Source organism: Cygnus atratus, chromosome 3 (genome assembly GCF_013377495.2).
Source record: "Cygnus atratus isolate AKBS03 ecotype Queensland, Australia chromosome 3, CAtr_DNAZoo_HiC_assembly, whole genome shotgun sequence".
Classification (NCBI taxonomy): Eukaryota; Metazoa; Chordata; class Aves; order Anseriformes; family Anatidae; genus Cygnus; species Cygnus atratus.
Genome location: NC_066364.1, coordinates 79773593 through 79801207, shown reverse-complemented (window position 1 = coordinate 79801207; position 27615 = coordinate 79773593). Strand labels below are relative to the sequence as shown.

The 27615-nt window shown below is 43.7% G+C and overlaps 2 protein-coding genes across 4 annotated transcripts in view; one reads left to right on the top strand and one right to left on the bottom strand.

The window, feature by feature from the left end:
* Nucleotides 1-977: 977 nt before the first annotated feature.
* Nucleotides 978-20061, bottom strand: GGPS1 (geranylgeranyl diphosphate synthase 1). Of its 3 annotated transcripts, none has more exons than XM_035556659.2 (4): nt 19971-20061; nt 16149-16241; nt 6881-6951; nt 978-2110 (listed from the first exon to the last, which is right to left on the bottom strand). In XM_035556659.2, exons 2-4 carry the CDS (start codon nt 16213-16215, stop codon nt 1349-1351), a joined length of 900 nt encoding a protein of 299 aa, XP_035412552.1. In that variant the 5' UTR covers nt 16216-16241; nt 19971-20061; the 3' UTR covers nt 978-1348. The 3 variants fall into 3 exon arrangements, with proteins under 3 accessions (XP_035412552.1, XP_035412544.1, XP_050565470.1); XM_035556651.2 differs by lacking the exon at nt 19971-20061 and adding an exon at nt 19789-19809; XM_050709513.1 differs by lacking the exons at nt 16149-16241; nt 19971-20061 and adding an exon at nt 12395-12416.
* A 364-nt stretch (nt 20062-20425) lies between these two features.
* ARID4B (AT-rich interaction domain 4B) overlaps nt 20426-27615 on the top strand; it is an 89831-nt gene continuing 82641 nt past the window's right edge. The window contains 2 exon segments of the mRNA XM_035559696.2: nt 20426-20745; nt 21755-21816. Of these exon segments, the coding sequence (XP_035415589.1) occupies nt 21811-21816 (6 nt within the window). The 5' untranslated portion in view covers nt 20426-20745; nt 21755-21810.

Below are 27615 nucleotides of genomic sequence, written 5' to 3'. Positions count from 1 at the left end.
TTGAGAGTGTGTTATCAGCTTAAAGACACTGCTGATAGCATCAGTCCCACCTTTGATCTGAACCTACATCAGAGCAAAACCACATACGGCTGTGAAGACTAAAGAAACTGAACCTAGTTAAAGCCAGCCCAGCCAAGAAACAAACATTTCTCTGTGTGTGTACACACAAGCAGAGATTTTTGTCACTTACCAGGCCACCCCTCTAATCTAGTTCTCAGTTCAATGCAGGCATGCCTGTGTACATCATTTCAAAAACCAACATTTAAGCAATTAACAAAACTGAAGTAGTACAGCTTGTAAAACAAAATACTGTACTTTGTTTTAGCCAAAAGTTACAAAATTTGTCACTACTGAGAAACCTATAACATGCCTCCTGACACAAAATCTGAACATAGACATAGTATGAATTATGAATCAACTCCTGGAGAACCCCCCTCAATTAAAAGCAGAGATTAAAGAGACCTGCACCAATCAGTGTCTTAAAGTCACCTGCTGTGAATCTCATACCATTCCTAATAGCACCTTACTACATTGCTATTTGCAGCTACATGTTTGAGATCTAATGCATAGATTTAAGTCCCAGGCTACAAAATATTTGACAGCTTAAAAATCTAAAACCAGGCAAAGTTATTCACAACAGAGCTGGAATCAGTGGCAAATTCATGCTTCTCTGATGTGATGGAACATTCTCCCTAAATTAAGCAGAAGTCTCTATAAAGCTAACAGTTCAGTCTAAACATTAGTCTCACTTGGATAAAGAAATATTTTCCACAATTTGTATTCCCCTGAAAATATCCTCAGACACTGTACAGGATATTCACATTAGGATTAAGTGAAGATCCATCTGATCTTCACAACTGTAACTTATATTTACAATGCAATACTTGTACATGCATTCTGGTTGCAAGTATCTTTTGTTATTTAACATTGCAAATTTTGGTTTACTAGAGCATTGCTTAAAAACACACAAGCCACTCAGGTTAATCAAACTTAATTTAATATGGAATTTCAGGCAGAAACCTACAGTAGCCTGGCTGAATATGCACCATAACCTATGAGAGTTCCAGGGCTGAAGTAATGCCAATGATTGTGTAAAGATCACACGGATTCGGAACTTGTTTGTTCTAGTACATATGCTTTAACAAAGCCATCTGCAAGCAGTTACAATTAAAACCGCATAGATAATAGGATATATCACAATACTCAGAGACCAAATTGGTTTCAACAATAGTTTCTGTTATGTGGCAACACAAGTAGTTTTAAGTGAGGCTGATTATTACACCTTTCAGATAATCTAGTTATTTTCCCATTTTAAAAAGCTTCCATTCTCCCCCAGGAGATAAGTTTATTAATTTTCCGTTTCTTTGAACATTTTGCTCAGCTGTTCAACTAGTGCTACAAGCTCGGGGTTTCCCCCTAGTGATTCAATTTGTTTATAGGCTTCAGATTCAAGCTCTTTTAATGTGTTCCGAGTATACTCAAATGAACCCACATTTTCAAGGTAATGCACACAGTATTTTTTTATATCTATGTTTTCTGTCCTTTGGCGTAAAATGTTTTGCACCTGAGTACTTTCAGGTTTTGACCAAATCGCATGAATGGTTGGGAATGAGAACTTGCCCTCAGTTAAGTCTTCACAAAAACTCTTGTTTTCACTATATTCTTTGGAGTGCAAGTTGGCATAGTCATCTCTTATTTGGAAGAAGAGACCAAGCGTGTTAAGAAGTGGTTTTAAGTCCTCTTTATAATTCGAGAAGAGCTGCATGAGGCCTACAGCCAATCCAAAGAGACCACCTGTCTTTTGTAGTACCATAGCTTTGTATTCAGCTTCTGTAGGACAGGTGTAAGTATCCCTCCAGTAAATATCCAAGCCTTGACCTTTATGGAGTTCCAGTAGCTGGCGGGTAAAAACTTTAACAGCATCTGGGTGATCAAGGGTTAAAACCTTCTCTAAGCCAAGGAAATACACATAATTAGCACAGTTGATTACTGATGGAATTCCATAGATACTGTGAGCCACTGGAAAGCCCCGTCGTAGCTTTGAGTTATCTTCAATATCATCCACAAGCAGGCTTGCATTGTGCAACATCTCTGTCACTTCAATGATAACCTATTACAAGAAGAGAAAATTATTATCTCCCGCTGCAATTTAACCTCCAGTTTTGTGAGATTTTATTTACAATAGGAAAAGTTTTAAAGCATGATATTCTTTGTCACCAAGGCTCCCCATTAGATCACTTGTTCTTACTGTTAGTTTTATGATTCACTTAGTCATACACAGTTTGCCATTTAGTCCTGGACCACTGAATCTGATCACAAAAGACACTATGTGAATTTACTCCACAAAGCCTTTCCACATGCCTACTCCTCTCCATTGTTGCTACAGTCCTAAAACAGGCCATTGTCTAGGAGCCATACAGTTACATATTAGAAACACAAAGCAAAGAGAAGAAACATGATGTGACAAGTCTAAGTTTACTGATTTGAAATATGCCAGAGACAGTTCTTAAGAATGTCAGGTGTCATCTATGAACACATCTGTCATGTGTACCTTGTTTTGATAACTAGAGTTTTCATCTTTCTTTCCCCAAACTTTGTGTAGTTATCTTTAGTGCTGAGTTCCTAAAGGACATTGGCTGTTCTCCAAAACCTCATTTGGAAAATTCCTGGTAGAAAGGCAGTATCTACGACTTTTGGGAAAGCTTCTTAAACATACTTGTTACACTTGACAGACCAAAATCATGCACCAGCTGAGGTACTCAATAAGCTATTCACAACATCAAGCGTGGGGCTGACTACGTTCAATAAACGGTTCCAAAGCAGGACACTTCAACAAGAGCTTAAAGCCTGTGTATGGTTTTCATTGCAGAGCTCCTATGCAAGCAACAGGTATATTCAGCACCTGCTTAAATGGAAATTTAAGCATGTAAAACTGCATATGGTATAAACTCACTGCAAAAAACACATCTGATAAAGATAATTTGGAAGCTACTGAGCCAGTCAAACTTGCTAGCAACATGCATTGCACTCAAGCACTCATCAGAACAACTGCTTCTAAAACCCATTAAGGCCATCATTTAAATAGTAGCAAATAGCTAGTATGTTTGTACTTGGTGGGTGCTGTAGGAAGCATTAAGAGGAACTTTGCTGCTGCAAGCATTTCTTCAGCAGCAAGCCACCTAGTGTTCAGTGACCACTGTCCCCAAAGGTTAAAAACTGAAATCCTATGATCTACTTGTTTGTTTGTCCAAGATAACTATAAAAACAAGCTACTTAAGCACTAATGACTCATCTCGGAGTTAGAAGTGAGGACTACTTTGACCTGTAAAGGTACATTGTTGCCCACTAACTTTAAAATCATGAAGGACAGTAATCATAAAAAGCAACTTTGCAATGCCTATTTTTCTGAATATTGGTTTAGTCCATTATGTCATTTTCAATACTATCAGGAAAGTTTCCCAGTGAATTCATTGGATGAGCCTACTCCAGCACTTCTTGTTAGCATATTTCATACCACTTTCAGTGCTGTGAACTCTTAGAGCTTCTAGACATTCAAGGTTGAATTGAAGTAACTTAAATAGTGCTTCATGACTGTTCGAATTATCTTGTGAACTTTCATAGGAAAAGCAGTGTCAGAAATGCTTTAAGGTTGGAAATGAGGCAGGAAGAAGTTTAGACAGCAGAAAAAGCTTATTCTCTAGAAGATAATCGGGAAACGCCTGAGGAAATGAGTAAGACTGCTCTTCATAATGAAAGCAGAAGACCAACACAGAGCACTATGCTTTCTTACAACCCAAGCCCATCTAATCTGTGACTGCTGCAATACCACTTTCAACACACAGATTTCTACCTTCTTACCTGCAATAGCTTTAAAGTTTACTCGGCCCTGTGCCAGGCCATTTCAGTGCTATCTTAGAAGAAAGTCGATCTGACAGACGCTGTATTCTCTAACTCAAAAAGCTGGTGTCTCAGTTCAGCATAAGATGAGCACTAAGGATGCAGTAGGTAGAAAAGACACCATGTGGCTGAGAAAATAGTAAAATGATGGTAGCCAATAGTAAAGCTTAGTACCAAGGAACAGTAGCCTCAACTGTATTCATCTAGATAAACTACATGAAGATAAATAATATCAAAATTCAGATTTTTAATAGAATACAAGTAACTGGAAGGGAGTCAGGCTGCTAGACAACTGGAAAGACTTAAGGTTACAAGAGATGTCAGAAAGATGACAGGCAATCGCCCAGACTTCAACAACCTTACATTATTAAAATGAGTACAATTATAGACAAAAGCCATAACAATTTCAGCAGGATTCAAAGATGACAGGGTCTTGTTTTTGTCCTGTGGTGACTCAGAGAATCACAAACCGCTTAAGTGGTAAAGGAGACATTAAAGCATCAGTTTTCTTCATAAAGATAACTAAAACAATTGGTCTAAATTTTCAATTATGGTTACATGACTATCTGTTTAGAAGTGACAGGTAGAACTGGTTACTTCTGTTCACACTGTGGTACTGCAGCTTTAATTACCTATAGTGCTAGAAAGACAACGGACTCCCATCATCACTGGTGCTCACCAAAGGGTAAGAGGTTATAACTGCAGACTGCAGTGCAAGAGATTCCAGTAGGCCATAATGGAAAACTTATCATGAAAGGGATTCAGGATTGGAAGAGGTGCCCTGAGAGGCTGCAGAGTCAGATTTTCAAGACTCAGCAAGGCTCTCAGAAGCCTGAAGCAGCTATGGAACAAGTCCTCCTTTGAGCAGGTTTGACCTAGATAACTACGAGAGACTCCTGCCAATTTGAATTTTGATCTATGGATTTTAGACTAAACCCATGCATACAAGTACACAGGTTGCTATAATACATTTGTCTAACTGGAAACCACAATAAATCTGGCTAAAGAGTTATATGGATATACTGGATTTATGTGACAAGGGCTTGGCAGCAGGAGGGCTGCAGGGGTGGCCTCTGAGAAGTGCCAAGGACCTGCCCCATGTTAGGTAAGAGCCAGCTCCAGCTGGCTCCAAAACGGATTCAGCCACAGCTGAGCCAACAAATGATGCTGGTTGTACCTCTGGCAGAACAGATTTAAGAAAGGGAAAAAACTGCTGTGCAACAGCAGCCAGGAGAGCGAGGAGTGAGAAAACAGAACCAGTCCTGCAGACCCCCAAGGTCAGTGCAGAAGGAGGGCAGGAGGTGCTCCAGGCAGGCAGCAGCAGTTCCCCTGCAGCCTGTGGAGAGGCCCCTGGTGGAGCAGGCTGTCCCCCTGCAGCCCATGGGTCCCACATGGAGCAGATCTCCACGCTGCAGCCCGTGGAGGAGCAGGTGGATGTGACCTGGAGGAGGCTGCGGCCCATGGAGAGCCCCCGCAGGAGCAGGCCCCGGGCTGGAGCTGCAGCCCATGGAGAGGAGCCCACGCAGGAGCAGGGGGTCTGGGGGGAGCTGCCGCCCACCCGTGGGGGACCCGTGCTGGAGCAGTTTGCTCCTGGGGGATGGATGGACCCCATGGTACGGAGCCATGTGGGAGCAGTTCCTGAAGAGCTGCTGGCTGTGGGCAGCCCCTGCAGGCTCAGATCAGGAAGGACGGCATCCCGTGGGAGGGACCCCACGTGGAACAGAAGCAGGGAGTGACCGTGGAGGAGCAGCAGATGATTAAGTGTTATGGACTGACCACAACCCCCATTACCCTGTGCCACTCAGGAGCAGGAGGTAGAAGATGGATGGGGGGAGAAGGTTATTTTAGTTTGCTTTTAGTTTCTCACTGCTCTGGTCTGTTAGTAATAGGCAATAAATTATGTTATTTTCCCTACATTGAGTCTGTTTTGCCTGTGAAGATAATTGGTGAACGATCTCCCTGTCCTTATCTCAGCCCTGGAGCCCTTTTCCATTGCATTTCTTTTCCTCTTCCTTTTAGGGGGGGGTGGGAGTGAGAGCACACTTCCAGTAGAGTTTAGGTGTCCATCAGGGTGAATCCACCACAATGCACAAAGTTGAAAAAAATAAAATTACTAGGAGACTAATGCAGCCTCTTCCTTCACTGTTTAAATTACTTAAGCCATTTTGCTACTCAAGGACTATGAAGTATCACAGAAGCTACCCTAAAGAGGGATCCTTCAGACACTAATGGCCTGCCTGACCATTAATGAAATTAGCTAGGGACCAGGTAAGTGTCAAAAACAACAAGAAAACTACCAACCACCATAATTGGTTACTTTAATTCCTTACATTACCTTGGATACAGAGTACCTTTTGCACCCTAAATAAGCAGTTGGGTTAAAACTATAGTCGAAGCAAAAGGGGAATTTTGCATTTTAGAAGCCAGTGTTTAAACACACAGCTATGCATCTTGCACAGATCTGTTCAACAGGGGAAAAAAATGAATATTCCTGGTCAAATGTTTCCCAATAGAAAGTAAGGACTCTAGACTGTGTAAGAAGTCCACCTAAAAGTCCAGAACAAGTGGTTTATGAAGTTCACTTGACTGCTGGCTTTGATATTCTTGTGTCAAAATAGTAAGAGCTTATTCTCAATCACTATGTGTAGTTTACAAGGTAACTATCTAGGTTCTTTCATAAGTCATGGAAAACTCATTGTTAATAGCCAAAGTGGGTAACAATAGCAGCTGCTCATCCACAATTCAAAAGGTTGAGTACACTTGAAAAGCAGTAACTGTTCTACACAAGACAAACTGCGGAAATTGTTTCTTCAGTGTTCCACCACAGCCAAAGCTTTGCACTAGTTATTTTGCTGAAGCTGTACTTTATATTTGGAAATTATGTAGCGTAAATTATCAGAAGTCTTAAACACATTAAGAACAACAATGCTATTGATATTCTTGGAAGAAAGATAACAGCCCTTTAAAAATAATTAGCTAGTACCTGTATCTTATCTTCTGGAACATTCAGCCAGTGATTAAAGGCCTGTGACAGTTTGGTTCTCACTTGCTTACCTACAATTAGAAAAAACAAAATCACATGAAGTTCATTATTAGACAACAATTTGTCTTAAGAACTGTGACTGATTTGAGAGCAGCAAGATGATAAGCATAACCACTTGAAAGGGTAAAATATATTACAATAAGTTTGTAGCTTGTTTTCCTCACTGTATAAACATTAAAACTCAAGTTGCTGATTGTTGGAAACATTTCACAATAATATACATAAAAAAAATACTATAAAGCACGTATTTACATGTTACTATTTAGTTTTGACAGTTTAATTAGAAAGTGATCTTGAAAACAGTCTGTCAGTAACCTGTATGGATCAGCTTGCTACCTCTGAAAGCAAGTCCTAGTTTGCTAGACATGTTGACTTTGTGTAGGATTAGAAAGTTTCAAAGAACTTTGGAAAAAACTTTGATTCATTATTTGTTGAAGATGTGTATTTGCTGAATATTTATTTCCTCTCCATTGTCAAGTCCTTCTACTGTAGTACTCTTCATTTGCTACTGACTTTGTAAAGACAAAAGTGACATGCGACATACTTATTAAATAACTCTAAACAATCTACTTCTGAACAGAATAGAACTTTCCAAGACTTCAAATATTTATCTTATACTCTAGAAGTTCACCTATTCATAACGGGATGTTCTGCTTTTGCTAACTCTAGTTTGGCAGAGAACCAGGCAGTCACCTATTTCAGAAGAACGAAAGACAAGATTACAAGTACAAATTTGGTGTTAAAATAAGTATTACTCTTCATTCCAAATACATTTTACCTGAAGGAGTTGATTTTAAAATAAGTTAGCCTATGTTAACAAGTTAATCTTGCCTATAAATTATTGATGCAAGCTTTCTTTAATAAATTGCTAAGGGTCGTATACAAATATTTATCCAGTGTGTTTATTGATCTTTATTGAACAATTTCATATTGATCAGTCATTCTCTACCCAGACGGACTGTGCAGCTTCAAACTTTAAGAAGCTCAGCTGAGCTTAAGATCTTCGAGTAACAGCAAAATATGTTGACACAAAGAGCTTGCACACATAGCTTGTATCAACAAGGTTTCTGGAAGCAGTTTCCAGCAAACCTCAAAGCAGTGCAACATAGATAGCAGGTTCCATATTACTCCAAGACCTACTGAGAAAGATAACCTAAGAACGATTCCGCAATATCAGCCCTCACGTTAATGATGCCATCCTGCCCGCTGCACTGAAGAAGTTACAACATCTGAATCTTTCCCCAAGGCTTCTCTCTATTGCTGTGCGACCAGCACGCACAGAACAGAATAACTAACGCGGATAGATTCACTTGCAATCATATACTGTAGAGAAATCAGACGGGATTTCTCCTCTCCTACTAATCAGGCCACCAAGATGTAAGCAACAGGTTTGTGGTTCGGGTTCTATAGTGGGGGGTGGTAACCATCCTCATTTGTTCAAAGGGCTTCAATTTTTGCTTGGTTCTCAAAGACTTTTCACTATTTCCTAACAAAAACCAAAAGGTGATGGTGACAGAAGTGACTAACGAAAAAGCATTTCTTTCCCAAGAGCTTTGGCTTCTGGCTGTGCCCTATGGAAAGGGGCACTTTTACCTGGACATACACTGCCTTTGGCTCACATTCTCAATTTTTGTTTTCTCTGTTCAGTTTCAAATACTAATAGCTTTTTGCAGGAGCGAGGGATTACTTTGTTTCTGAAACAGCTTAACAGATATCTTAAGCTTCTCATGCCAGGCTTATTCTCTATCAGGACAATAAATATCTAGTTCTGTTTTTTTTAACCTGTGTATTTAAATCAGTAATTCACTGACTTAAGTTCACTATTTTAACATGGGTAACCAGAGCTCAAGTTTGATTGCAAAATTAGAGTAGCACCCAAGAGTTTTAAAATATCTTACATTAGCTAAGCACCATCACTAGTTTAAGTCAGATCTGCTTCTGACAGCAATAGCTCCTGCAGATGTCAAGGATTTGAAATACTACCAACATTCAGACTTTGTTCCTCTTCTTTCCTTCCCACCCACCATGTGGGTAGATTAGATTTTGGCCAAATCTGTTCCCTGTCTTACTGCATATTCATGACCACCAAGTACTGCACAAAGCAGGGTCAAGACTCCCTGCATCAAATGCTCAACTTTTTTTTTTTAAAATAATAATTGCATGAGTTAACTGAGGAGGAAATAATCAGTCAAGTATTGAGTGTAACTGTTACAGACATCTGCCAAATTGTACAGCTTGCCAGGTATATGTAAAGAAGTATTTTAGTACGTCCATAAAGAAAACTAGTCAGAGATAATATCACATTAAGAAAGAATACCTTATCTACAGCTGTTTGCTCACTTCTGGATTAAGAAAAAAAGTAGCTGTCGCATCAATATAAGCATTAGGCAAGCTAATTCTGTTTTTCTAAATACATTTCCTATAAAATACACCTACGGAGTGCTAGATATTCAGTAACAAGTTTTATTTCATCATGAGGTACATAACTACTAGCATGTAATCTAAATGGACTGTTAATATATACACAGTGGATTTAGCCATTTAGCTCCTCAGTATAGACTGCATTTGAATTGTGAGACTTGTCTACCATGTACTAGTGAGGCTCTCTAGGCACTGACTATTAAAGGAAAAGAACACTATCTGTATAGTGAAACATTAATCTTTCCTTTTACAGGTGCAGATTTGCTTTTGTGAGCCCCATTATTGCTTCATAAATGCTACTGTATCTTGTTCTGAAGTCAATCCTACCAGGTCTATTTGATGTTAAAGCAATTTTCCGTATGCATGTTTTATGCCTACAGTCACGCTATGATGACTAGAGACCAAACCCCTTCAACACTTCATACAGTAAGGCTCCATTCTTGGCCTCCAGCCCTCCCTTCAGACTAGATGGCAGGACAAAATGAAATGGAGTAAAACTTAACACCACCATAATTACTCACTTTTTCCACTGTTATGTGTCACTACCCTCTTGACTAGTCTAAGCAGAGTCTTGTACAACTGAAGACTATCCAGATCCAACTTCCAAAGTTCTTCTACCTTCTGTACCCAGCCGCAATTATAGACAGTACTGCAACAGCTTTTTAACAAATTTACGCTAAATGCACTGTTTGATCTGCTGAAGATCCCAATACTGCCCTAATCAAGCAAAAACTACGCAAAACTTATTTTCTCCTTAGTAATGCAGGGTGGAAAATAAGGTAAGAGAAATATTTCAAAAATAATAGATCCACTCTGACAAAAACTCTTTATAAGAATGTAAAATTGTTATCCTAGAAACAAAGATTCAGTTAAATTAGAGAGGTCACACTGAGGACAATCCCTCCCACCTATTTAATCAGATAAGAGACGCTTCTCTAAAATCAAACCGACTACACATGCGTTTATATCTATACGATTGTTCTCCTGATAGAGTACAAACCCAAAGCTCATAGACCTCCTGCTCTGGACAGGCTGCTGATCAGTATTTCTTTACACATGCTGCATTGAAGTGACCTCAAACTATGCCCTTAAGGCAGCACCCCACTTAGAGTGAGGGTATGTGAAATGGATCGAACAGCATGGGGAAGAGCAGAGGGACTATTAACCTAACCCTCATTAGAGCCTCACTAAGCTAATTCAACTCATTACCCCAGCAGAAAGCTGACTGCTTTTTGCTAGGCTAGCTTTCTGCCAGCTTTATGTACTGAGTCAGCTTATAAAGCAGGTCTGCCAGAGTTAGTAGAGGCTTAGCAGCAGATGCTGAGAGCTGGGGGAAAGGGGGCATCACCCTTACGGATGAAGCAAGCTATTATATTACCTCAGCTACATCGTGCACTTCCACGTTTAGCTGTCCTCCGATGGGTTAGGGCTAAATGGGTCCCTGAGCAGACCTCCCCACACAGCTACAAGAACACTACAGCCAGTACACGTGAACTGCAGGCACGCAGGCAAAAAAGAGCAGGCCCATCCCATTAAACCTGGGCAGCCACTTGGGACAGATTACAGCCACTGCAGGACTGTCTAGCTCAAACTCCCACCCTGTTCCAAATAGGGGTAACTAGTCCAGGGCTGCGATTCTGCTTTTTGCCTTGTTTCCTCCTCTCAGGATCCTGAATTCCACCATCCCATGGTCACAGACACAGCTGCCCCCAGCCTTCACATCCCAACCAATTCTTTGTTTTCAAAGTGTGAAGTCCAGCAAAATGTCTTCCCTCATCAACTCATTGGTCCTTGATGCATTCCAGAAACCTCTGGGATTGCCTGTGCCCTGCTGCATTGCTTCTTCTACTAGATATTGAGGTAGAAGTCTCTGTTGAGGACAAGGGCCTGTGAATGAGGCTTCTTCCAGTTGTCTGGAGGCTTCATCTACTTCTTCCTGATCAGATGGCCCATAACATAGACCCACCGTAGTGTCACCCATATCGATCTGCCCTCTGATCTTGAGCCTGTTGGGTGTTTATGGGTTAATCTAATCCAAGGCAGAACTCTGTGCAATTCAGCTGCTCTTTCGCATAAAAAGGCAATTCCCACTCTTTGCCATCCCAGCCTTTCTAGACAGTCCATATCCATCTGCAGGTCTCTGGCTATTCCACATCCAACATCCCAATGAAATCACAGCCCTGCAGCTGCATGCAGACACCTAACTTCTATTTATTCCCCGTGCATTTGTGTACAGGCACTTGAGAGTCACCCAGTCCTACAGATTCCCTAGAAAAAAAGTGAGAGCTTCCTGCATCACATTACCCTGTTATCACTTCCTTATTTGAATGCATACATCTGGGGTGGACTCCCATCAGCTTTGTTCTGTTAATTACAAGGTCTCTTGTCCACATCAGATTATACCCTTTGCTTGCCAGTTCATCATTTCCTTACTTTATTTTGGGTAGTCTTATTCTTCCATTATCACTTCTAATTTAAATATCTTCTCATCAGGTTAGTCAGCCAGTGCCAACTCAGGTTGGTGGATCCCACCTCCTCCTAGTAGTCCTTGATGCACAAAAGGAGTCCCATGATCATAAAACCCAAATCCCTGCTGTTAATATCAGCTGTGCAACTAACTGGATGTTAACAGAAAGGATCTGCTTATTCTTCTTGAATAGGGGAGGAGGAGAGAAGAGCTCAAGGACCAAGGAGAAAAAAAAGTACTTGGTCTCTTGTGCCCATCCCTCACTCCAAAAGCCATGTAGTATGTTTGATAAGCTCCAGGTATCCCCCACCTATATCCACTAGTGCTGAAGTGGAAGAGGTGCAGGGTTCAGTAGCCTGAGGATGAACACTCCTTGCTAGTCTCTCCAGAACATCCCTGACCCAACCTGTCCAGAAGCAGCAAGCCTCCTGAAGATACCAGCTAGACAGTGGCCTCTGTCCCCTGCAGGCGGCAGCCTCCCCACTACTACCACTTGCTGTCAGTCTGAAGCTGTGCCATACGCAGTTCTTCTAGCCATTCGTTTTCTTCCGGTGCACTAAACTTACCTGACAATTCTTCATAATGGACAGGAATCTCTCCTGGTGCCAGAAGCCATGAGCTCCCAGCTTTCACCATTGTGCAAGTCTCCATTTTCCAACCTGATAGGCACTCTTCTTGCCCCTCCTTCAATGTATTCAGGGTCTTGAACCTGAAGGGGCCTTCAAAACATTCTGTCAATCTCCTGGTTATTCCTGATACTGTGCAGCCTGCTGACCCTCTACTACTGCTCCTTTGCTTAGTGTTTTCCACCTTTACACATCTTTTGGGGGCTGGAACTTCCTTTTTCTTTCTTTTACTTTCTCCTGGCCCAGTGGGATTCCTAGGCATCTCCACAGTCATCTCTGCAGTACAAGACCTGGAGAGATGCCACCTCCCTCAGGAGCACAGCTCGACTGAGGCCCCTGATGTGTAAGGTGCATTTGCTCCAGCAGTAGAGATCATGCCCTGTGGCACATCACCACCATTTGTAAGTGCATGTACCATGTTCTCAGTTTCTGGTCTCCTTCTACATGAACTGCTGTGCAGACGGCTACATCTGTTGGCTGCCTGTTAGCTGTATTCTCTTTTAGAGGATATCAGAAGAGTGAGGAAAAATGTAGATGCTATTAAAAAAAAATCTGTTTTGGTAAGTTTGACAGGCTACTGTCAAAGTAAAGCATCACCTTAGTCTTGTTACTGATGCTTCAAAACTCCTTCACCAAGCTGGTTAAGTTCAACAACTGAGCAGAAAAAGGTGAAGAGAGACCAAAAGCCAGTCTTGATTGTTTAACAAGCTAAGCAAGACTGGGAAAGACTGAAGCGAGGACAACAGCAATGCACATGAACAGGAAGATGCAGAGTTGTGAGTAAGATCAGAATCTATCCTTTTCAATAGCAAGCCCATATACTCCTTAGGGCTGCAAAAACAGCTTCAGCTGTTAACTTAGCTACTCAGAGATGAAAGATTCTTCCTCATCTGCGTGAATTTAAGACAAACCACGCTATTGGCATTTGTGAAATTTATTTCTGCTTATTGCACTTTGTTTACCCAAGTAAAGGGCAGAATACTAGACTCAGCAGAGCACGGGTATAAACCAGTATGGCAATTTTATGTTCACCTACTGAAATGTTTTACAAGAAAAGTTACTGTTTCAAGATGTATGCTCTCCCAGGCACTATATTCTGTTAATTAACGCTTATTCCATCATTATCATACTAATCATTAAAATAGCAACACAGAAAAAAAGACTTAAGCCCAGTAGTTTTTCTAGCCTAGTGTCATAAACTCAAGCTTGTCTGTTTCTTTGACTTCTAAGTATCACCTCAGTTACCATTAAAGTCCTATTTCATTAATGGCAAGCAAAATAATCAAGTTTCTCTTGTTTTGAGAGATTAACCCTTAACATCACTATAAAAGTGTGCATTCTTACAACACAGGCAACATTAGCAGACACTTTTAAAACCATCTCAATACAGTTACACAATTCTTCTTTATGTAAGAGTTTTAATATGCATCTAACTGCATTCAAGTTTTAACAGGTTACTAAACCACTTGGAGACTGTTTTTCAACTGGTCCTACAAGATAAGCAACTGGATATTGAAGGGCCATAATTGTACATAGCTGACCAAACTGCGCCTTCTCCAGAAGCCTCTCAGAGCTCCAGGTGATCCAAGATAGAAACAGCTCTTTGGCCTCACCCTTGTGCCACTCCACAGACTGGACAAAAAGATAACTATTCTGCCTGTCAAGTTTTCCAACAGGTTAGGTGATTGATACTACCTAATCATCTGGTTAGTGAGCTGACAACTGGCATGAGTTAAGATGCAGGAGAATACTGCCAGAAGGAAGATGGAATTAAACCACCTCTTTCAGCAAAAGCTTGTTAGATTAGCTCAGGCATCTCATCTGGGCTCCACCCTAATTATGAACTGCTAGCATATGTCTCATTTTTCCCTTCACCAAGCATCGGTGCTTATACCGATGCCAAGGCTCACACAAGTAGCTGGCTCCTACTGATCTGTGTTTGGCATAGCTGACTTAGGGCAAAGCCAACATTTCAGAAAACAGTAAACATCCAGCTATATGATTATGAACACTTACCGCTTCCACTGTTACTCCATAACAGCTTTCCACAGGCACACAACTTTTACCTGTCTACCTTAGGAGAATTCTTCCATTCCAAATCACGACACCATTCCTACATGAATGTCTCTCACCTTCCCCAAAGCATAAATTAACAAGAGATCAATATGTTTCAGTGGACAACCAGATTTATGATACTTTAGCAGGACAGGACAGAGTGCTTGCACTGTTCATCAATATAACTTTATAAGCCATCGGAATACAGGGTTGAACACACAATGAAGTACAGGAATTTAGCCACAGGAATGAAGGTGGGAAGGTTAAACCAGATGCATCATTTAAAGTGAAAGCTAATTGAAGAGCTATTAGTCAAGCACTTATGCCTACAGAAGATTGTTTTCTTTGTCTTGGCACTTTATCTCATGTGTATTTGCTACTAGGTAACTGAGCTTTTTTCTCCCAGCAGCTACAATTGCTTAAAAAGAATAAAAAGCAGCTAAAACAGAGGGGTTATGATATATCGTGTTTATGTCAGATAAACAAACCAAACAAAAACCCTCCTTTAAGATGGTGTTGGAGAAGTTTCTTCAGGACCATCTCTTAGAAAGCTCTCTGGAATATCATAGATTGATTCTCAAATAAGTCTTCTAGCAAGATCACCACCTGGTTTCACATAAAATGGAAAATACTGTGAGGAAACAGGAAAAACTTTCTGGCATTATAAAAAGAAGTGTTAGTGCCAAATTCTTTCCTTCTCTACTTTTTCAACTCAAGCAGTACTAGCTGCCAAGACCATGCAATCATTAATGTAGACAAGATGCTCCTGATATTTGTAAAGATGAATAATGAACTTCAATACACACGGGCTAAAGACCCACCCTGCTGATAATACAGGTCTTGTTGCAGATGTACAAAGCCAGTTAGTACTGTACCTGTGATTAGTTATGCTGTTTGTCTAGATAGGTCTCCTATCCCCAGTCAGATATCACTTTGGTCAGAGTTACTTTCCTTAAATATTTACCAAATTCTGTATATTTGTTAGTTTCCCCCAGTATTTGATACAAGTTGAACAGAGGCTTCTAGTTGGCATGCCCATACATTAATTCTCTATCAAACTGCATTCTGCTAATATAGCCGCTATTCAAGAAGAGAAACTTTATCTCAATGTGTTGCTAGTGACCTAACACTACACGAGGACTGGCAGACCCTCTGGCAAGTGAAGCAATCCAGGGACAGCCAAAATTGGCCAGAATCAAGCCTGGCTCTACACATACCAGGGTGAAGAAATAACATAAAAGCAGCTATTTAAAACATATACACACAATCCATCAAGCCTAGTACAGCAAGCAGATAAACTTTGGGCTGGCAATGTTTCATTCTTCAAAAATGGAATCAAGTCTTCAGTGCTTGCCCTTACCAGTTTCAGTAAGTAGCAAATCAGCGACTCTGAATGGAAGACAGAGCAAATGCAAGATGACTATCTGTGCTGCAACAGACAGGCTCAGGTGCTACTGCACCAGTTTCACCAAAAGGATAGTTTTCAAGGGAAAGAAAAACAAAACTAACACTTTTCAGTATTTTTAATTACTCTGAAGTCCACAAATCAAGAATGGATAAACTTCTTGGCATATATTTCCTAGGAAAAAAAATGTTAGAAAAAGAGTTTTGATTTTTAAAAGAGTAAAAGCAAACTTACCTGGTAATTGAAGTAAATACTGGTATGGCTCTAGGATTCTTTTAGATGTTTCATCCATCCCATCCATGTCTTTATTTGATAAGAGGTAGTTCACTGTTAAAGAAAGGATCGTGAACACTATTTAAATGAAAAAATGTTGAATTAACAAAATAAAGGAGCATACAAATAAAAAAAGTTAATGACCTCTACGCTAGGTGCATGTACTACAGTTTTGAACATGACGGTGACTACTACCTTTACTATACAAAAAGTTTCCCGGATGGCATTTAGACAAGAAGCAAGCGTGTTTTAAATACAGGTTTCTTTAATTATTCACGAATAGCTTAAGCCAACTCCTAGCCTTTTAGCTTACTTTGACTTTTGTATATATTACAGGGCTCAGACAATAGAGAAATATTTCAGACATCAGCATTCACAACAATGGAGCTCCACTATAAGATTTTAGAGAAGACAGTCAGTATATACAAAACCTCATACAACTAATATGATCAAACCTCCCTAAGCAGTTTCCCCACACAAAAGTGCAGATGCCTAAGAGTAGAAGCTACACCTTACTCCAAGGCAACCTAAAGAAGCTGAACACTAGCTTGAGCTTTTTGACAGAATCCTTCATCATGATGGACGTTTTGGAAGACAGGAATGCATTGCTTACCTACCACTCTTTAAGCACACAGACATCTGCACACGCTTTCCTATGTACTACATACATCATACTCTCATAGTAAATCTTTTAAGATCCACTCCCTTCATAGCTCAACAATTATCTATTGATTATTTTTTAGTTCACATCCATATGGTCACCCATATTTTCATTTTTTTTCTAGACTGTTTCCTATAATGGATTCTCTCTCCTTTCACCTCTAGCCTTCCTTGCTGCACTGCAGATACAGCAGCTCAAAACAATTCTTCTAATGTCATTTTAAGACAGGAACTGCAGCAGTAGCGTAACGTCTCATGCTACTTCGGCATCATTTCTCAGCTGTTTAGCTAGCATCCAGGAAAGAATGCATTTTTCCCCCCCTCTTGGAGCAATTAAGTAGTTTTATAAGTTACCAATAAAAATAATTATTCTGAAGTGACTTTAGAAGTACAGACAGGTGCATTCTTAATGTTGGTACATTAAAAGGAGTGGTTGACATGAGTGAAATACAGTATATTCCACTCTTTCTGAGTCCAGCAATAGGTTTCCCATCAACAACTCAAAGGATCAGTATTAAAGTCATCACTTCCCCATAAACTACTTAGGCCAACTGGTATTCCTCAACACTCCGGAGTTTTCCCTTCCAGTGACAGCTCCATCAGTTCTTGTCTATGGATCCCACTCCCACCCTCCGGACCCACAAATATTTGTAGCGGTACAAACTTGGGAACTAATCTGCATCGGTAACTGCTTGCGAAGCTTAGGTTCGGATCAATCCCTTTATTTGGTTCGCTGCGTATGTTAACCCAATTTATCAACACTTCAGGGGCAAGAAATGCTATTTAAGCAAACGCAATTGCTACTGAAATGCTTGTAAGACCGCACCTTTCTGGAAAGCTTTGCATAGTTTTTTTAGCAGTAACACCACAGTAAGAATTACAGCCTTTCCATCCTACCCTGTGGTGTACCACCACAATGGGTTGTCAAGCCACACTAATCTAAGCCGGGCTTATCTGACACCCTCAGCTCCCTGTTGATCTCACCTTATTGGTATAGCTTCAGAGATAGGAACTGCTTTCAAGCTAGGACTGCCACTGAGAACACCAGCTGTAAAACTGTACCCCTACACATCAAGAATAAGTCTCAAAGGACTTCAGTGAGGAAGTGAAATTAAAAAAAGGTCATCACAGCCCATCCTCAGATGTTTTAAAGGAGAAAGAGATGCTCAGAGTTGGATATACAGAGACACCATCAAGTTAGCCACCCTCCCATGATGATTATTCATCAAGAAGCCACACGGATGGTTTAGAATTGAAAGTGCTTAGCTATGGGAGATGCTGGGGTTGGAATTCCTTCTCTGTGAGAGTTTCTCACTGACACTGTGCCTACAAGCGTTGGGCAGTTAGCACACATTGTAGCAGCACAAAAAAGAATGCGAAGATCACTCACCGGCCATTGCCTTGACAAACTTCTTAGAAGTAAGTGTTAGAGTTCTTCCTCTCCCCTCAGGGAACGAGGGGGTTTCTTCCCTGTCTGTAGGGCACTAACGCAGTATTCAAAAATCCCCATCCAAACTAAAAATTGGCTAGTATTACAGAGCAAACTAAATCTACCTTTCAGGCAGTACTAATAGGAATCCTCCAAAACGCTGCTTATCGCAAAAAAAAATAATCAGGCACTTTTCCCACAAGTGCCAAGACTTTTATTATTAAAGCAGAAAAGCATTACAGCTTACAGTTGAGCTTCATTTTTGTTTTTAAATAAAGCAAAAGAGGTCTAATGGACAGTGGTGGCAACTTCACTGAAATCACTTCAGCTAAGCTTTCCTGGGCTGTTATGCTACCTGCAAATGACTTGACTAACCTCTGCTAAGGAAAAGAGAAAAGATGCGATCCCTCATAAGATACCTACACGTCTACTGCCCCAAAACTTATAGAAGAAAGGGACACTCAGTAAAGATATCTAAATGAAGGCACATATAATGGCCTATATGCTGGAATACCATAAAGTATGAGACTGTACAAAGAGCAGAAATATTACTGAAGTCATCACATTTAACACTCATTGGAAAGTGCTTGATATGAAGGGTTTCCTGTCCAAATAACCAACCAATTTACTACAGAAGTTTAGCTGTTGTGGAAAGTTTCCTCAAGACACTTACAGACAAGATGTTAGTCAACCCCTTCTAATAAAAAGGGGAATCACAAGACAACAAACAGTACGTGAAAGGGAATGCAAGGCCTTTTATTAGTGAAAGCGGCACGTGTTTATTCAGAAGATTAAAGCAGCTCAGGCCATTTCGCTTCGTTCGGTTTCCTTTCAGACCAGCACACACACTTCCTGCATCTCAACTCACACAAGGCTCACGTCTCTTTTGGTTATTTCTCAGCAGCCCCATACAAGCACACAAAAGAGCTGCTTGGGGCATGTGCCCCGCAACCACAACAGCCAGCCCACAGCGCTGCAACAAGCCTTATCTCTGGTGATCTCTTTGAGAACACAAAGAAGATGGGGGCATTGTCTTCCAGAAGAGGAAACTACTCTAAGACAATGCCTGGAGCTGTGGCCTGTGCGAGCAGCTAAGCAATATTAACTCCAGGCTATGTGCCAAGAAGCATCCTCACTTTGGGGCTTCGCAAAACAGCGTTTCACCCCATCCCTCCCACTCTACAGAAGTCCCCCAGTTTGGGGAGGGAGGGACGAGGATGACAGGGGTTCTCCAGGACAACACGCACCTAACAAGCTGCCTTAAACAGCAGCAACCCCAGCGGCAGCACACCTGCCCAGAAGGCGAGCACAGCCCCGAGGAGCAGAGACCCGCAGCGGGCAGCCCCCAGAGGAGCCCTGCCCCAGGACTCAGCGCACGCAGCCCCCAGCCCGAGGGGAGCAGAGCCCGGGAGGGGTCCGCAGGGCGAGCTGTGCCCCAGCGGGCGCACCCAGACCCCTTAAGGGACGCGTACCGGCTCAAGGACCACCAGGGCTCCCAGTCCCGGCACTCACCTAACCGGCGGAGCCCTCCGGGGCCGGCACGGGGCTGGGGGCGAGGCTCGGAGCCCGCCCGTGCCTGGCTCCCCAGCGCCATTTTAAGGCGAGGGGACCCCCTCCCGGGACCCCCCCCCCCCCGAGCCGCCGCCAGCCCCGGCTCCCCCGTTTCGGGACCGACCGCAGCTCCCGCTGCTCACCTCACGCCGCCGCCAGCCCGAGCAGCCCCGCCCCGCCCGGGTCCCGGCGGGAGGCAGGCAGTGATGGAGGAGCGCCGCCCCCTTCCGCCCCGCCGGGCGCCACCTTCCCCTCTTGGGGGAAAATGCGCCACCGGAGCCGCACCGCGCACGCGCCGGCCCAGCCCCCTCCTGCCATTAGCATTCGGCTGGGGCCCCGGCCCCGCGCGGCGGCCGCGCGCGGTGCACCCTGGGACGTGTAGTCCGCGCCGAGCGGCCGCTCGCTGAGGGAAGCGGGGCGGGCGGCGGAGGAGGACTGCGTTACCCGTGGGCCTCCTCGGCGCCGAGCCTCAGTTTCCATAGAAGTGGGGAAAAATGACGTCAGTATTTCCGACGCGGCGGCCAATGGGGCCGGAGGGGGGGCGGTCCGTGCGGGCCGGGGCCCAATGGAGGTAGGCGGGGAGAGGGGCGTGGCCCGGCCCGTCCGGCCGTCAGTCAGTCGGGCGGTCGGTGCGGGAGGGGGAGGGGGAGCGAGAGGCTCGGAGCCCAGCGCTCAGCGCCGCCGGCTCCGCGTCCGCGCCCGGGTGCGGGCGGCACGGGTCGGCCCCGCCGCGCGAGCCCAGCCGTTGGCGGAGCGGGGGCCGAGGCCGCCCGAGGGGGAGCCGCGAGCAGCAGCAGCAGCAGCAGGAGGAGGAGGAGGAGGAGGAGGAGGACGAGGAGGAGGCGGCTTCGCCCCGTTCCTTTCCCTCCCCCCCCGCCGCGGGTCGGGGGAGTCGCGGGCGGGCGCCGCGGAACAAAGGTACCGGCGGCCGGGCGGGGAGCGAGCCCCGGGCCCCGCGGCGGCGGCGGGCGGAGGGCGGCGGGGGGGGGGGCCGGGCGTGCAGGCGGGGGGGCGGCGGGCGGTTGTTTTTCTCTGCTCACAGCGCGGCTGCGGCGGGACTCGCCGAGCCTCGGCGCCCGGCGGCGGGGCGAGGGCGATCGGGAGCCGCCTGCCCCCCTCCGCCGGCGGGCACCGAGCCCCCCCCCCCCCGCCGAGCAGGTCGGGCCCCTCTCCCCCCCCCCCCCTTCTTTTCTTCTTCTTCCTTTTCTTCCCCTCCGCCGCGTCCCTCCCCCCGCCCGGCCCCCAGCCGCGGAGTTGCGGCTGTTGCTGCTGAAAACTCCGGCCGCGGAGTCAGCGCTTTGCTTTTATTTGGGGGGGGGGGGGTACACGAAGGGGAGAGGGGAGGTGCCGCCGCGATCCGGAGCCGCAGCCCCTTACAAAAGCTACAAAAGCGGTGCCCCCCCCAGATTCCCCCCCCCCCCCGGGGTCCCCCCCCCCCAGCCTGCTGCCCGCACTCTTCCTCGTACAATGGAGGCAGGGCCTCCCCTCCCCTCCTCCCCCCCCCGCCGCCAAGTGCGGGGGGTCCCGGCGCTGAGAGGAACGTGACCCCCCCCCCCCCCCCCTTTTCCTCCCGGCGGCCGGTGAGGGGGCTGCAGCCCCCCGGGGGGGCGGCCCCGAGGCCGTGTGTGCCCCCCCAGCCGAAGCGCCGTGCGGCGGGAGGCCGGCGGCGGGTTGTTGTTGTGGCAAGTTTCTCCTCCTCTGACAGAAATGGCGTCAGCGGCGGCGGCGGGCGGCGAGGCAGCGGCCGGGGAGGGGCGCGGGGGGGAGCGGGGCAGCGGCGGAACGGGGGCAGGGGGGGCTCGGGGAGCGGCCCCCGCCCTCCTTTAACCCCCCCCCCCCGGCCCCGGAGCCCCCCTCTCTGCTCGGCGCCGCCGGCCCCGCCTCCCCTCCCCCGCCCGGTGCCTCAGCGCTTTGTTTTAAATTCCAGGTCCGGCCTCGGCCGCTCAGCCCCCGCCGAGGCTTTTACCGCAGCCTGAGCTCATCATGAAGGTAAAGCGCTCGTACGCGGGGACGGGGTGGCGGGGGGGGGGGGGAGGAGGAAATGTCCGTGAGGGAATGTCCGGCGGTCGGTCGGTCGGTCTGTCTGTCCGGTCGGTCGGTCGGTCGGTCCGTCCGTCCCGGGGTGCTCCCCCCCGGTGGAGGAGGATATGGCTGCCTGGCGTGGAGGAGCGGGGCCGCTCGGCAAAGTCGCCGGAGTTTGGCTCCCGTAATCCGGAGGCGATCGGGGAGGATCGCCCGGGAGAGCGGCTCCGCAGCGGAGCGATCGCTGGAAGGCGCAGGAAGGTTTTCCGACCCGCTCGGGCTTTCCTCCCGGTGCCGCGCAGCATTCGCGTGCATCGTCGCAGCTCGTTTTTTCCCCGAGCCTTTCTCGTCTCTTTCTTTTTCATGCGTCGGGCAAGCGTTACAGGAAACAAAGCGTGTCAGCGGAATAGCGTGATTTGCTCTGTGCGGAAAGGATCTGCGTACCCCAAAATAGTTAGGAACAGCTGGCTTCGCTAGGCTTTTTGTCGTTTTGCTGAGGATGGCTCACCTGAGCTGCTGTCTGTGTTGCTGTAGACCCCCCCCCCCCCCCCCCCAGGATCTGTAATTCAGCTCTTGGTCTTGCTGGGCTGCGGTAAACCTTGCTTCAAAATACCACAAATATTATCAAAAATAATTGTTAAAACCTGTGGAACATCATCTCATCGGTATTTTTTAATAAAGAAGAGCAGTCTGTATATGGGGTCTTGCACTGTTAGAGTTATGCTACTGTCTGTCTGTGAGTCTTATGTAAAATATGTGCTAAAAGCTGCATTTACAGCTGGAAATGGTAAATGGTACGGATCGTTTTAATTTCTAGATGGATCTGAGCTGCTGAGCAGCAAGCTAAGTCTTTCTATAGAGCTGTTAAAGGTTCAGCATGTGTGTTGTTTTTTTTCTTCCCCTTTGGTGACTTAATGACACTATCTTTTAAAAAAATCAAGTTTTAATTGCACTCTATGCTTTTTCTTAAGTAAGCATTAAGATCTAAAATACTGCATGTCTCTTCCTCATTAAAAGTAAACTATATGAATTTACAACAACAGGCTGTCGACGTAGTGTGATACGGAGCTTTCCAAATGTGGCTCATTGCCTGCTGGGGTTGTAGGAGATGGAAGCAAGAGAAATAGGAGGCAGTATAGAGAGCTAGAGAGCTTTTTTTTTTTTTTAACCTCAGAAGGAAAAACACTTATTTAAATGACAGCTAAATTTACATACATTTCTAATATTCTTTTTTCCATGTAAACAAATCGTATAGCTACCATAGAGATTAGGCTTAGATACTCTGGTTATAGAGCCATATAAGTGTGGATAGATGGATGGGAGGATGAGGAGGTCGGATTGTAAGTGGGAATACAAAGTGTTCTGCGAGATGATGATAATGCCCCACTTCAGGCTGAATTGAACATGTAACAAATGCTCAAATTTTAAGTAACATGCAGAAACCTGTTAATAGAGTCGTATTTAAGGGAAAAAAAAGGCCCCAGTGTACTTATCCTTCTGTAAGACTTCTGCTGTTGCTGCATTTTTATTTATTTTTAAAATCTGGACGATTTCTGCCAGGGTGTTCAAATGCTGATTTTAAGTCCATGATTTTTGTAATTTGTGTGTAGCATTACATTTATATATGCTTGAGATAGCTCCAAGTACTTTATTTACTGTGCCTTGTACTGTTAACTGGGGTTAATCTGTAATTCATTACATGGAAACTGTATTTACTTGTTACAATGAAACTTCTAATGGAATCATAGCCCAAGAGAAATTTCAAGAAGATTCAACAGTCTTTCCAGTACCATTTTTTAAGATTTTGGGAGTAATGCAGTTCAGCATGACTTTCTGCCTGGCTTAAATTTGCAATTAATTTGCTAAGCCTGCAAGGATACAAGTTAGTCCAATAAGAAGCAGCAAGGGAGAAGGCTTAGGAAAATTACTGGCTTTCTGTTGGTATTGCACAAAGTAACATTGACTGTATTGGATCGAGATACTGTTTAAATATGGCTGTGTTTTTGTGTGCCTTTTTTTTTTTTTTTTTAAGTTATTGGAAGAGTATTTCTCAAGGACACTTCAGCACACAGAGAATTTAATGCTTTAAGGCCCGGTCTTAGTTTGAGTCTGTTGGCTGCAGACTGCACAACTGAGGCCCCGGTTTCAGTTGGTGCCTTGGTCGTTCTTTCGGGTGCGGAGGGTGGTGTGTCCCAATGCATGAAGTGTTAGAACTGGGCTCCTTCTCTGTGTCTTTGTCTCTGTGGGTGAACTTGAACACCTCACGTAGCTTTACTGACTCATTTTTTCAATCTGTGTACTATAGATAGAATGTTTATCATGCTTTGTAAAACACAGCGAGGTGTATTTAGGAAGAGTGCCAAGTCGTACTGATGGAAGGCTGTAAGTCACTCGTCATCTTGCCTTTCGGAACCCTCTGAGACAGCAGAGGGGCGCTGCCTGCTAAGCCATTGCCACCTCCAGAGCCGCCGGCATAATTGTTCTCCCCACAGTAAGCCAACTTAATTCAAGTCAATAAAGTCCCTTGTATAAATTAGTAACTTTAGCCTATTACGTAGGCCTTCTATGGACTGCAAAGACCATTTGGAGACAGTCTTAAAATATATTGAAGTATATCTTACAAGGAGTAAACCTTGGGAAAATCATGCATGTTGTTGTGATGCTCTACTAAATCTGTCTTTTTCTTGTATTGAAGTACCTCTGATAGTCATTAATACACTTGTGTAGATAACAGCTAGGACGACTCATATGTTGGAGTGATTTTTTTTTCTTGTTAAACTTGGGTACCTTCTGCATAATGTCTTTTTGCGTTCCATGTGCTTTGGAAGCTTGCAGAATCGTTTTGATTATTTAAAAACTAATTGCGTGCCATCAAATTAGTACCTACTAAGTAGATTGCAAAGTGCATATAAAAACATTATTACGGTTTGTTTTTATTTTTTTTTTCCTGAAGTCAGGAAATAAATTCCAGGAAAGCAGAGTCTTTGCTTTTAAAGAAATAAACACATACAAACTCAGTTTCGGTCATGATTTGTACTAATCACTAAATGCTCATGAGATTTTTAAATATCTACTATAGTATTTGCTTGAAATTTAAATATGTGCATGAAGGTAGTATACCTACTGTAGTTAAAAAGTTCGCTGCTGACTGGCAATAAAAATAGCAAACGTCACAGAAGCTAGAGCAATACACTGTAAATAAAGTGGTCTGGAATGATGGTTTAAATGTTTTTAAGTTATTTGCGTGTTAATGTTTTTCAGTCTTCCAAGTATGAAATATTAGTGATGGTAGTTATTTCTGTTTGGTAGCTCTAGGTGTTTCTGAGTGCGTTTGTCACACTGACAAATGAAGGAAGCACTGTGTACAGTTCGTGGTGTGTTTTCTTGTTTGTTTTTAATTCGTTACGAATTTACATTTTGGTTTCAGTAGTATTCCTAGTGACTTCTCCATCTCTACATGGAGACGATTGCTGCACACTGATGCTGTAACCACTTTCACTTAAAGCCAGTCAGTCTGCTGCTCTTGTTCTCTGCCGGTGTGGCAGAGGACAAAAGCAAAGTATCTAGTACATTTTTCAGTCTTTAATTTCCAACTTCGAGTGCGAGTCAGCTGAAAGTCCTGTTCCTCTTATGCAGGCTGGAGACTAGTCGTGGAAGGTGGTGACCTTTCACTTTCTGGTTAACTATTTGAATTTCCTCAGAAAAGGGCACTTACAGAGGAGGAGTAAGTAGCATTAGAGTAGTTCTTGTGTTGGAGGTAGGAAAACAGGTAAGTCTGAGGAGGTGGTTTTCCCCTGTCATTTGTTTTTGCACGATTAAAAATGATCTTAAATTCTGTCCTGATGTTCCAGTTTGAACAAGTGATCAGAGGCAGTTATTGACTTCCTCATGCTTGCATAATTATGTAGAAAGGAAAGCAAACACCACTTGCACCAGGCAATTACAAGTCATGTTGGAATAATCTAAGCTATTTTGAAATGGGATATTTGCACTTTTGAAATGCTAATCTTAGTATATTTTACAGTGGCTGAACAACATGGAAGTCTGGAATTCAAATCTGCATGTTTAGTATGTGTCTATTCGTTAGTTGCATGTGTTGATAAGGACTCCAAAGTTAATTAGACTACCTGGTGGGAAAGAAGGCCGTTAGACTGAGAAGACCAAAGTTGTAATAAACTATAGCAACGGGAAAAGTTGATTTGCTTGTATTATTGTCTTCCAACTTGGTGAAGGGTTTTTGGATCAACAGTCTCATAGCAGCATAACTACTGCATCAGGATGCTGTCTAAGAAAAATGTTAGCAGACAGAATAATGAATATGCAGATCTTCGCTAGACATTTTAGGACGCTTATTCAGTGTTGTATACATCTAGTGCAGAAGTATGCTGTGATAGATATACGTGGTATGTATTTTTAAAGAAATTCTGCATTCTAGTTGAGAGGTCTTTCAAAACAAAGTGCAATCTTTTTGATGTATGAAGCCTTACAAGCACTGTCAAATACAAATACTTGGTCTGAGTGTTTCACTGGTCATGTAAACTGAACAAGGGATGAATTCCAGAAAGGTGGACGTGATGCATACCACTGCTGCAAACTGGTTGCAATCTTTTGTTCAAATCCTACAGATACACACTTTTTCTTAGAAGCGAATGGTTTTATAATAGGCTGAAAAATAAAAAATATGGAGTGTTTGAGATCTCATTTGGAAAAGGTAACGTAGATTTTACGGGAAGATACAGAGTCTAAATTTCCTTGGCACCCTAATGTGATACAGAGCCATCCAAATGCTAGATTGTTTATCAGTTCTGTACGTACTTGGGAGTGGTTAACCCATTGTGAAATGCAGTAGTAGCTTCTCTGCAGTTCTAGTTACTATAATGGGCCTTTCAGCTAGTTTTACAGAAGTGCACAAATCTGAGTAAGTACGGATCTCGAACTGCTCCTGTCTGAAGTATGATTCAGGTCACAGCTGGGAAATGTTAGTGAGTTGGGGTTTGTGCTGCTGCTTGCTTTTTAGTTGATACGCTTCAGTAACAAATATTTCTCTTCGGCCTTTCCTATTTAGCACTTCCAGGGCTGTCCAGTTACCGTGCTTGCTACTGCTCTCTGGATATTAGCCTGTGCAATGGATTTTTAAAGACTTTTGGGAGGTTTCAACAGGCCTCCAGGGAAATAAGGAAACTTGTTTAGCCCTATGCATAAAGTAAATGTTTAGTGATTAAAAACGTGTTAGAACAATTATTTAATAAGGTTTTGATGTAAAATCACACATATATATATATATATATATATATATATATATTTAATTGGTTAATGAGAGGATTTTTCAAGGGATATTCAAGTATGGAGAAGACTGCAAGCTACTTTGTTATTCTATCCTTGACAAGATGGCTATTTTCTTTCTGAATAATAGTTTGAACCAGGGAAGAAATTCAAGAAAGAGCTATTGTGTGTATTGTGTGCTTTTTTTTTTTTTTTCTTAGCTTGGAAGCCAGCGTGTAAAGCAGTCTTGACCTGTTTAGCAAGAAGTGTTTGTAGGCAAGCTCTGGAAAGGCAGCTGTGAGACTGTCGAGGCAGGGTGGTGGAGGGTGTTGCTGAGTTACCTGTGGAGAACGAGGGCTGACGCCACCAGCCTGTGTTACGTGCGACCACCGCGCGCCAGTGGCTTCCTGATTTAGAATATATTAACCGCAGTTGCATACAGAGCCCTGCTGTGGGCTTCCCTGACCCCGTGGGGAGTACCGTGCAGGTTTTTGTTATGAGCTA

Coding starts and splice junctions, on each gene's coding strand:
- GGPS1 (XM_035556659.2), bottom strand. CDS start 16,215: ATGGATGGGATGGATGAAACATCTAAAAGAATCCTAGAGCCATACCAG. Junction 6,952..16,148: donor GTATTTACTTCAATTACCAG/GTAAGTTTGCTT, acceptor TTCTAATTGTAG/GTAAGCAAGTGAGAACCAAA. Junction 2,111..6,880: donor TTCCAGAAGATAAGATACAG/GTACTAGCTAAT, acceptor TTCTTGTAATAG/GTTATCATTGAAGTGACAGA.